At 40.6% G+C, this 12,294-nt stretch overlaps 1 protein-coding gene across 2 annotated transcripts in view; it reads right to left on the reverse strand.

Moving 5' to 3' along the window:
* Window positions 1-7,732: 7,732 nt before the first annotated feature.
* slc26a4 (solute carrier family 26 member 4) overlaps window positions 7,733-12,294 on the reverse strand; it is a 17,995-nt gene continuing 13,433 nt past the window's right edge. Inside the window, exons 14-21 of one of the 2 annotated variants that reach the window (XM_080850977.1) lie at window positions 11,474-11,543; window positions 11,133-11,225; window positions 10,890-10,985; window positions 9,990-10,196; window positions 9,328-9,382; window positions 9,081-9,226; window positions 8,679-8,747; window positions 7,733-8,588 (exon numbers count right to left, since the gene is read on the reverse strand). In XM_080850977.1, coding sequence (XP_080707103.1) covers window positions 8,565-8,588; window positions 8,679-8,747; window positions 9,081-9,226; window positions 9,328-9,382; window positions 9,990-10,196; window positions 10,890-10,985; window positions 11,133-11,225; window positions 11,474-11,543 — 760 coding nt within the window. In that variant the 3' untranslated portion in view covers window positions 7,733-8,564. The remainder of the gene's footprint in view (window positions 8,589-8,678; window positions 8,748-9,080; window positions 9,227-9,327; window positions 9,383-9,989; window positions 10,197-10,889; window positions 10,986-11,132; window positions 11,226-11,473; window positions 11,544-12,294) is intronic. The other variant, XM_080850978.1, reaches the window with a different exon arrangement.

Below are 12,294 nucleotides of genomic sequence, written 5' to 3' on the forward strand. Positions count from 1 at the left end.
CTGAATTGCCCCTGGTACAGAGGATCTGAATTGCCCCTGGGACAGAGTGCTAGTGTGGAGGACTTGTCATTTCTGCTCTGGCAGACCACAGCTCTGCATCTCTCAGTTTTCCATCTCTACATGCTCCTAGGAAACCTGATGGAAATTGCGATTCAAGGAGAATGCCGTGGATGAGCTAAATCAGCTCAGACAAACCCTGTAGTCAGGGTGCAGTACTGGTGAGAGAGACGGCGAGGTGACACTTAACATGATATTATTGTCAACAAATTAGTCAGCAAATATTCAACAGCTCTTTACCAAAACTGCCAGCTAATATCTGTCAACAAATTGTGAATTAACCATGACAAAAACATAAACCTTACTCCCGATTGAGGCTTGTTTGTTGTCCTTAATAATAGTCCCCTATCAAGAAGTAATTCAGACCATAAGACCCAGTGATAAAGGTACAATTATTCATTTCATCCACAAGTAAACATCTGTGCACTTTCTGGTTCGCACATTAGTGACACCTATCTCCGGCAGCAATCACAGTTTAGGAAATTGACTGCATATTAGTGTATTGCCATCTTATTCAATTGGTTGTATCAGCTTTGCCAACACAATCAGTTAAAATCTTGAAAGTCTTACCTATGAACACCCGTTAGTACTTCCAAAGCTAGTCGTTCTGTCTTGCAAGTTTGTCTGACTACTGAGCTCTCCGTTTCACCCTTCCTGTGTGGGGAAAGTTCTGAGAATACCTGTGCTTTCTCTGATTCTTTCCATCCATAAATCCTATCGGGGCGCTTATCACATCTATAATCATTAACAGTGATAATTATAGAGCTTATTTTACACACCAGGGCTCCTGCCTACCTTATCCTTGACCATTGTTCTTATTGATAAATGCAAGGCCCTGCGCCACCCAGGGAATTACACTGTGCTATGAGTTCACATGTCAATCATCGGGTCAAACATCTGAAGACCCTTCTGAGTCAAAGAACCACAAACAGGAGGTACAGTGACTAGTGCGGTACATCAGTGTGTTAATATAAGTGTGTGTTATAGTAATGAGTCACAACGTATTTTACACAGTCCATATTTTCTGGTTAAACATTCATAAATGCCTGTGTCAGGAGCAGTAAAGATGAGATAATTCGTGTGACTGTTTACATAAGTCAATACAAAAGTATACTTGAAATAAAGATTTGTTATAAAAGTGACGTTTAAGTGTTTTTGTTCAAAAAGGGCACAGTTCCTTGGAAGAGCTCTCCGGGGTTTTAGAGAAAAGTCTAGAGCAAACATGATTTAGCTAATTTTTCACGGAGCCTGAAAAAGACAGTTAAGATATATATTATATATGTATCTATATTTTCTGCTTAAATGCTCAGTTATCACCATTTGACATTGAAGTTTATTTATAACATATTTAACACCAACATCATCTTTCAGCTGAGTTTCTCAGTTCTGACCGATGCTATTTACAGAAGACAGCTTTGATAAACTACCAAAATGTGCTTTATAGGTGGGCACTGTGGCACAACCAGCAGCCCTGACCACATTTGGGCTTGACGCCCATCGGAGGACACGGGTTCGATTCTGGCTTGATGCCATTACTCCTGTCCACTCCCCACCTCTTCTCCCTGTCATTTCCTGTCCCACTCTTCATTTCAAGTATCGATTAAAGGCCATAAAGGGTTAAAGGTTGCATCCTTCCTTGTGCTGCAACCTCAATGTATGTTTCACCACGTGGCAATTCGAACACATTAACAGTGATAATTGACCCAGACAAGACACAAATCAAGCACAATGGATGTTCATTATCCTCATAGATTCAAATGAACTGGGACACACACACCCACATCAACTAGGAAATGTGATGAATTGAGTCAGGATTGCTGTCTGGTTTCAGTGACATGACTGGTGTTATATATCTCCGATAGAATTGTGCATATGTCTTCTTCTTACTTTCTATACGTCTTCCTTGTGTACTATGTTTCATGCTATAACACATTCTGCATTAATACATCTATCACATATGCTACACTGACAGTTATGGTGCAACTAAAATCTCAGTCAATGGAAAAGTTGCAAAAAAAACTTCTGTATGTTTATTCTGTGCTTCTGTAGTCATACACTGCAACTGTGTTCATTTGTTTGTTATTCTGTATTGATCGTCTAGTAATATGGACACAATCGCAGCAGGCATCTCTTTGAAGTCAGAGGCATTAGGGCGCCTGTGTGTTTAATGGTCAGATAAAGTGTAAGGTGCAGTTTATTCAACCCACGATCAAGGCCAACCAGTTTCCACTCACCACTGGATTAATTTCCACTCATAAAACATGACTTCAAGGAGTACGAGAACAACCAAAGGATGTAAGCTGCCAAACTCAAGTCAACACCAGTCTCGAAACATTCATACGCACACACACACACACACACACACACACACACACACACACACACAAACACACACCCTCACACATACACACATGCACCCTTATTATGTATTAAGAAATAGTCTTTACTTATGGCTGGCATTCTCTTTAACAGGACACCTTTGAAGAAGATCCAGTGAAAGTTTAATCACCATTCTATATCCCTGCAAACTTTGAATGGTAACTATAACAACCATAATCTGCTCAGTGTCATGGAGTTCTTTTCCTCCGCCTCGTTCATTATTTCATGTAACAGAACTCCTCGGCAGCAGTTATCCCTTACGTAAAATATATGTACTTTTTGATTTTGTATGTCTGATATAGTCATCAATAAAATCTAACCACAGAATTATTTGTAAAAACCTAATTTTAACAATGTGAAATTTATATATAAAGTATATATGATGCAATGAATACAAACTACTTCTCAGGTTTATTGCAATCATTTTAGTTTATAGGTCTGTATTCTGAATTTGAATGACATTCAGTTGCATTCTGTCATATTGTGTCCTTTCACTTACACTTACACTACTTACACCTGACTATTTGATGATTTCGAGAATGATTACCAAATAATTTAAATACTGCAGTTGTCTATATATGTTTATGAAATAATGTGTCTTTAAAAGTATACATAAATCAACATCAGAACTTGGAGGAAATGAGGAGACAGTTTCAAGCTTCCAGCTTTGAGTGTTGAAGTTGAATTGGAAAGGCTTTATTTATAATGAGTGGAAATGGAAAAGGCTTTTCTTTTACAACAGCAGACTTTACCCGAACTTTAGCCATAAATATTTACCACTGTGATGACTATCGAAGATAAGCTGAAAAGACACCGGAGTGGGAACGTTACCGAACGTGAGCCGTACCTGGTTTACAATCCACCCTTTAATGCGCCTCCGTCCCGTCACCTATTAAGCCAATAGTAGCACAGTCTGATAAATTCCGATCTTTATCAAGTTATTGTCACTCTCCTGTGTTTATGAGAACACCATGACCCCAGCTTGGTATTAATGGAATTGTTTTTATCCAAGGCTAAGATATATTGGAGAATACTTGTGAGGACTTTTGTTTTTACACTTCCATGACCTGCATTTCTTTAAAAGTTAGTGCCCCTTATTAAAGACATATTTCAAGAATGAGCTGGAACTTACCTCAGTCCTTGATCAACCGCAGAGTGGCAAATGTGCACCGAACCAGTGTGTATTTGATACTCTTGAGGACCTGTAAGTCTATGTGTGTGTGTGTGTCTGTCTGTGTGTGTGTGTGTGCGTGTGTGTGTGTGTGTGTGTGTCTGTCTGTCTGTGTGTGCGTGGGCGTGTGTGTGTGTGTGTGTGCCTGTGTGTGCCTGTGTGTGTATGTGTGGGCGTGAGTGTGTGTATATGCGTTTGTGTGTGTGTGTGTGTGCGTGTGTGTGTCTGTGGGTCTGTGCGTGGGCGTGTATGTGCGTGAGTACGTGTGGGCGTGAATGTGTGTATATGCGTTTTTGTGTGTGTGTGAGTGTGTGCGTGTATGGTGTGGGTGGGGGGTGTTTGTCGGTAAATGTGTGTGAGAGAGAGAGATAAATGTGTTTAGTCACATTCTCTATGACTGAACGTGTGGAGCACTGAGTAAACAGCAAGGCTGTGGGCTATCAACACTAGGAATGTCATTAATAAGGAAACAAGCCCTTTATTGTACTGGAGGACCCGTATCAGCCATTACAAACACAATCCCTCACCTCCACTATTACAGAGAACAGCCCATGACCCCATGACAACAGCCCAATACCCCATGAGAACAGCCCAGTACTACATGAGAACAGCCCAATACTACATGAGAACAGCCCAGGACCCCATAACAACAGCCCAATACTACATGAGAACAGCCCAACACCCCAATGAGAACAGCCCAATACTACATGAGAACAGCCCAATTCTCTATGATATGTCATATGTCTTGTGTTTTTTTTTAACTTGTTTTTACTTAAGCCGAGTATTTATAGTGTAAATCTGTATAGTTATATTGTTTTTGTTTTTTACTTTTCAATTGCAATGATGTCTGAGAGTTGCCACCTCAATTTCGTTGCACTTGTGCAATGACAAATACATATATTCTATTCTATTCTATTCTATTCAATACCCCATGAGAACAGCGTAATACCCCAATGAGAACAGGTCAATACCCCATGAGAACAGCGCAATGAGAACAGTGCAATACCCCATAAGAACAGCCCAATAACCTATTAAACAAGATCCATAACCCCATGGGAACAGCCCAATACCCCATTAGAACAACCCAATACCCGATTAGAACAGCCCAATACCCCATGAGAACAGAACCATGAGAACAGCCGAATACCCCATTAGAACAGCCCAGGACCCCATGAGAACAGCCCAATACTCCATGAGAACAGCACCATGAGAACAGCCCAGGACCCCATTAGAACAGCCCAGGACCCCATTAGAACAGCCCAGGACCCCATGAGAACAGCCCAATACCCCATGAGAACAGAACCATGAGAACAGCCCAATACCCCATTAGAACAGCCCAATACCTGAATAGAACAGCCCAGGACTCCATGAGAACAGCACCATTAGAACAGCCCAATACTCCATGAGAACAGCACCATTGGAACAGCCCAATACCCCATTAGAACAGCCCAGGACTCCAATGAGAACAGAACCATTGGAACAGCCCAATACCCTATTAGAACAACGCCCTGGAAGGCAGCTGAAGTTATGGCTGGAGTGTAGTAGCGTCCAGGAAGGAGACGACATCTGTGTATAAATCACACTGTTATCTTGGTGACTTTGAATAGAGGTGGTTTATCTTGAGGTGGTTTATGGGCCATTCTACCGAATTGGTGCAAAGTCAGGTCGGAAATATTTGGATTTTTTTTATGTTTTATTCCCAAAACTTTGTCCGTATGTATATTGTACCATATCTAAAGTACACATATCTAGCAAAAGAACAGTCAATTTTTATATTGTATTTTCAGAATGTGTTGGAACGTTTTTCCTCTTCCAAAAATTGTCACTACCGAAACATCACATTTACTATAGTAAAAAAGTATTATTATTGACCTGTTCAGATTGTGTTTTCTTCCTTTCTCTGAAGGGTATTTTTACAAATATTTCTTGAAGGTTTTTACAATGAAATCCATAAAAATGAATTATTTACCAAATTTTCAAGTTCAATTTATAGAATTCATCAAAATCTAAGTGCAATATTTCTTTGTAAAATGCAAAATACTGATCATATTTATTCCAGAGTTCTTGATTGATGACATTGAACATACATTAATCCAATCAGTATCATAACATTTTAGTTGATTACTCAATATACTTAATTTTTTACAAAACATCCTGTTTTTCGGTAGTGCTGCACTGTTTCGGTAGTGACATCCAGTGTTTCGGTAGTGACTGCACTGTTGGATGGATGTTCATTTCTCTCCCAAAATCTTCCAAAAGGTGCTCTGGGCCGCTCTTTAGTCCACACAACACATTTATTTAAAAATTATGGGATTTAACTACTTACCATTTCATTTTGTCACTACCGAAATCATCAGGTCACTACCATATGTTTCGGTAGTGACTGTTTCGGTAGTGACAATTCTAGCTAACTTTAAGCATAAATAAAGAATTCTAGCAAGCACACGGCTTGCAAACACATCTTTGAAAAGGTGAACACACATACAAACATAAGATTTTCCATGAAACCCCAAAAGGTTTACTTAATTGAAGAAAACATGCGTTTCGGTAGTGACAATTCTTAAGGTTACACGTCGATTTTCAGACTTTGGAACACATTTATATAAAAACTATGGGATTTAGCTACTTACCATTCAACCATGAGGGACAGAGATGCAGTGTCACTGCATGGTCAAAAATGCAGAGTCGTGGCTAAAACACAGGCTCAGCCAATGGACTAAAACTCTTGTGTTTCGGTAGTGACATGAAAACTAGGGACATGATTTTTTGAGTATAGTAAATTGATTTAAAAATTAAACCCACAATAAATCTAAATATTCCAAGCTCTGTTTCAACCCAATCATAAAGATCTTTGAAATTAAATCATTGAAAAAAATCTAAAAAAATTGAAAAGTGTTATTTAAAGGCATTGAAATTTAGATGTCAGGGTTGGGGACAGCTACTTCCCAATAGAAAGTACCCTATAAATGATGATTTTGTATATATTTAGCTTATCACTATCTCATGTAATGCATTGGGTTTATATAGACCATAACATTTTCTAATTAAATATCTATGCCTAAATACCTAATTGTTTTGTAAATAGTTTTTATTGTTCAGGGACTGCATATTACACGAATTCGGTAGAATGGCCCTTATACAGTATGACCTAGTACGAGGAAACAGACACGGAAATGGGGAGATGTGGCAGCTCTGAGGGAGCTCTGTGGCAGCATCCCAATCATGTCTGGGGTCCAAGAGCCTAACAGACCCAGATGCATCCAAACTGAGGCCATTTCCAGGTCTCAATCTCGCTCCCCCTCAAGCGCCCCAAAACAATAAACTCGAAAAAAAAAAGACAAGCAAACAAACAGGTTGTATAAAGCGCTGTGGTATACCTTAAAACGTTTGGAGTGTAAAGGTCATTTCTCTTTTTTATAAGTTAAAAGGGAATGAAAAGGGGTGCACTGTGGCGCAACCAGTAGCCCTGTCCACATTTGGGCTTGATGCCCATGGAGGACACAGGTTCGATTCCAGCCTGATGTCATTTCTCCTGTCCACTCCCCAACTCTTCTCCCACTCATTTCCTGTCTCACTCTTAACTGTACTCTGAATTAAAGGTGTAAAAGCCCAAAAATAAATCTTAAAAAAGGGAATGAAAACTCCTTTTTTCCAACTAGACGATGCATTTGCACACAAACAAGACACATCAGCACAAGTAACTGGCGACTGTACAGAGCCATCTGTAACAAAGGTGTTTTATTAATGTATAGATTATAACATGAAGTATATACATTAAACACACAAAATGGGTATACACAGACATAATGATCAACAAAATGTTTATCTCCGTGATTTTGTCCTTCGCTCACAATAAATAACGAGACACAATGTTTTGTTTTGTATTTTAATGACAAAGGCCTGTCTTTTTGTTTGTTAAATCAAAACAGTCCATCCAGTGAATCGTGTTGTTTTGAGAGCTTTTGGAGTCTTGGAGGATTCACAGAAGACAAGGGCCTGACCTGCCCCCAGGAGAAAGTATTGATGGACCTAAAAGAAAGATCCAGAATCTTCTAGACAAAAGCTGATGGCCAGAGCTTTCACGTCATCTATGGGTTCATACGAGGTTGTCTGGGTTCACCCCAATCATGTACCCCTCCACACACACACACACACACACACACACACACACACACACACACACACACACACACACACACACACACACACACACACACACACACACACACACACTCATACACACACACACACACACACATACACCCACACACACACACACACGCACACACACACACAAACACACACACACCACAACCACACAGAGTCTGGTAGGGTCAGGCAGAACAAAAGAGGAAGAAGTTTGTTTATTTGTCCGCCCAACATACTTCCATTGAGCTTCAGGAGCTACCAGGAGATGAGCGCATCCGGTGGTGTTTTTGTTTATGTGCCACGGTTGTTTGTCTTCACATTTCTCGTTAGACAATCCCAAGACAAACGTCAATCCTCCAGGGCTACGGAGTGTGATCGAGTTATTAAGAAAGGTGTGCCTGACGTTACTTTATTCAAAACATTTCAAATGGTTCAAAACATTTTTGTGTCCTTCATCGGATATTAGTATGAAAAGGTCATTCATGGGTGAATGATCCTTAAACTCTGAATGCCCCTCAATTCAAAAAAGAAGAGACGTCTCATATGGATACACAAAGGAGGAAAGTCCGGTCTTGAATATAAAGAGGGCCCTGAAGGGTCCTGAAGTGTGTCCTGCACAGGAACACAGGAGAGATGGCAACGCACACACACACACACACACACACACACACACACACACACACACACACACACACACACACACACACACACACAGTGTGTCCTGTGCTTCCACTCTTCCCGTTGGACACAACAATGTGTGCTGCTGGGTGTGGCATAAGTAGGTCTCAGGACCGCCTGCACAGCGTCTTCAGTTGGACAGCTCATGGATGGCCTGAGAATGATCCGGAAAACACAACGGTCAACCGCATGTCTTGCAGATTCACTGACTCTCTGGAGTAAACAAGAGACAAGTGGTACCCACCCTTGGCTGGTTATCGTAGGTCTCTATCAGGTCCTCCTCCTCAGTGAAAGGCAAAGGTTCCTTGCTGTCCTGGATTTAGAACAATGGAAATATTTACATAACAATATATAAAATGTGCTATTTAAAATTATACATTTCATCACTCCCTTCACAATGGGCATGGATTGTGTACAACATTATTAGTGTAACATGTAAGGGCAGTTGAAGCAGATGGTTTTAAGGGTTCTGGATATGTCTTATAAGATGTCTTGATAGCTGTCGGTTAATTCTTCAAAGAGCCTTTAAAGATTCTCAAGGCAAAAAAAAAAACACATTTTTTATTCTCTAGTTACTATTTTGAATCACTCCATCAATAATTGTTCCCCTTTCAGAATATCCCGATACATACAAACCTATGCCTACCTTGTCCATGATAGGATTGGATGTGTTTTTACTGGCCACTTCAAGTTTGATGAAGAGGATGGCATCATGCACTGAGAGGAAGAGCAGGTCTCTGGTCACGACATCATCAAAGAGTGCCAGACTCTCCATTCTCCTGATTAGGTCGTCTGTAGCCGAGCAACAAAGAGCAACATGTAACCAACGGACACAGTATAAAAGCAGGAACACAGAGGTAGGGGAAAGGACGTAGATTTAACCCTATAAATACCATCACAGGCAGCAATGTACACGCTGACACCTATTCGCAGGAATTCCTTAATGACCTGTGAAACAAACAGAGACGTTAGAAAAACCTTGTTAGTCTTCCTTGAGCGATAAATCCCACTCTCACTAAATACACTCATACTGTAAAACAACCTTTGAGCAAACCGTGACATTTCAGCTCATGAACTAGTAGCACTAGTCTCGTTAGTAAGGCTACTGAGATAGCAGGCCGCGTCTTTAGTGAGTAATGTGCCTGACTAACTGTGTCATTGTTACGTAATGTATTTGCTATTAAGCACTTTGAGCTGCATTCTTTTGCATGAAAGGTGCTATATAAATAAAGTTTATTATTATTATTATTATTATTATTGGTGTTCAGGCCTACTAGAGGCTTATGAGTCTTCTGACAGCACTTCCACTATCTGTGAAAAGGACAATCTATAGTGTATCCACTGAGAAAATACATTGGACTTCAAAGAATGCCTTATGCAATATCTGTAAATCTTACTGTAAATCAGTAATCCAAAAGAGCATTCCATTTGTATTTGTATTAATATACATTCCATTATATATATACTGTATATACATAGTCTTGCGTGTCCTTTTCAAATGTTGATTCACTGTCTGGTTTTGTCCTCCTGAAAGGGTGCTCTGCCTCTGTCTCACCAGCCTTAAGGACTTGACTGCCACCACGTCCAGGAAGGAGACTGCAGAGAAGTCCAGCACCAGGCTGTGGATCAGAACCTGTGGCACCGACACCCTGACGGGCAGGTCTGAGGTCCAGTCCACTCGCACGTCCACTGTCTCTGTGTCCTGCTCACTCTCAAACGCCTCGTTGTCCAGGCCCAGAGACACCACGGACAACTCTCCGCTCTACAGTGAGAGAGAGAGAGGGGGAGAGAGAGAGAGGGGGAGAGGGGGAGATGGAGAGAGAGAGGGGGAGAGGGGGAGAGAGAGAGAGAGAGGGAGAGGGGGAGAGGGGGAGAGAGAGAGAGAGAGGGGGGGGGAGTGAGTGAGAGAGGGGGAGAGGGAGAGAGAGAGAGAGGGGGAGAGGGGAGAGGGAGAGAGAGGGAGAGGGAGTGAGGGGGAGAGGGGGAGAGGGAGAGAGAGAGAGGGGGAGTGAGTGAGAGAGGGGGAGAGGGGAGAGAGAGAGAGGGGGAGAAGGAGGGGGAGGGAGAGAGAGAGAGAGAGAAAGAGGGAGAGAGGGGGAGAGGGGGAGAGGGAGATGGAGAGAGCAAAAGAGGGAGTGAGGTAGATAGGGGGAATCTTGTCATTTTGGTGCAGTATTACAATAATCTCCTCTTCACAAGCCTCTGTTGCACAACAGTAACTCCCTGGACAATAAACATATATACACACACACATATGTACATGTGTAAATGTGTACAAAACAAACAATACATTATGTAAAATGTACTATATAAAATGAAACAAGTTCTTAAAGCTTACGTATAGTTGTTTATGGGACTACTTTACAAATATATGTTTACTACTTCTGGGCGTGACTCACTGTATTATGTAATAACAACATCTTGAAGTCCACTAAATTGGTATTGCAGGCAGTACCTCAGAAGCCTTCAGTTTTCCTTTTTTGATGAGCTTGTGGATTTTCTTCAGTGCCTTGTTCCTCTTCTTAAAAACCCTCACTGCGTCAAACCCCACCTGTTAATACCAAATACTGCTGATTTGATTGGCTGGTATTTCAATTTGAAGTGATGTTTTACCAAATGTGTTTTTTTCAAAATGAGTCACAAAAGTATGTGTGAAGTCACATTACTGTAGACAATTTGATTTCTTTTTTTATCTCACTATGTCTCTTAGGCGCTCCTTGAAGTAGTCAATGTTGGCAAAATATATGGGTGAGTTGCACTTGAAAATCTTTATTCCAGGAACTTCTGCAATCTAAGGAGAAATGTATCAGTCTTTAGAACTTTAGAACATATGTTCACACAATTGCAACATGTTGATTTGTTCATTATTTTACATTACACACATTGCATATGAAAGAGAAACAGACAGTAATAGTTCATCTTAGTCAAGGAGTTGTAGCCCACATTCTGGTGACCAATGCGTTGTTATGGTAACACATTTAGAAGTTATACAAAAGTATAAAGCATAGCATGAACAACACAGAATCTGTAATTTCTCACTTTTTTATAGTCCTTCATGTTCCTATAGATGTCGGAGCCAGGGATATTTCCCAGGGATGAACATAAAGGACTGTGGAAAGAAAACAATAATTTCTTAATCAAATCAGTGCTTTATGTAATTTCCCTCCTGACATAAAGCACTTGAAACATAAGCACAACAAAAACTCTTTTGTCCTTTTAAGTATTCAATCATTACACACCAAGAGCAACTATATTATATTATATATAATATAACTATATTATACTGTACTGTAGTGTATAATATACTGTATCAAGTGTTTTTGAAAGATTATGACGCGTGAATGCACCACGGTCACCAGGTTCAACAGGAATTTTATGAACCCCTTTTGTCATAGCCCCACGCACCAGGGGCTTTTTATGGATTTATCGCTACGACGATGAAGGCTGATTGATTGAAGGCTGGACAATTTCTCAAGGCCCTCTCAAACCACATGGTCACACACGTGTCTCACAGCTGACTTAAATTTCCCCTTAAATGACCATTTATTCATTTATTACCAATTATGTCTGACTAAATCCCTGTACACAGTGCAACATCACATAACCGAAACGAAATGCTGTTGCTGTTGATGATTGATTTGTGTCTCGGCTCAGGAAGACTAAGGTGGCTTTTGTGTGCTTTTTAATCAGTCGAATCAAACTGTGCAAGATAATTAATGCATGTGCTTATTAGCGTATGTAAAACAATGGGCATCTCTCCTCTGGATGGATGGTAAGATTAGAGATGAGGCTAACAATTACAGATCAATGGGTGACACACACACACACACACACACACACACACACACACACACAAACAC

Source organism: Sprattus sprattus, assembly GCF_963457725.1.
Source record: "Sprattus sprattus genome assembly, chromosome: 14".
NCBI lineage: Eukaryota > Metazoa > Chordata > Actinopteri > Clupeiformes > Clupeidae > Sprattus > Sprattus sprattus.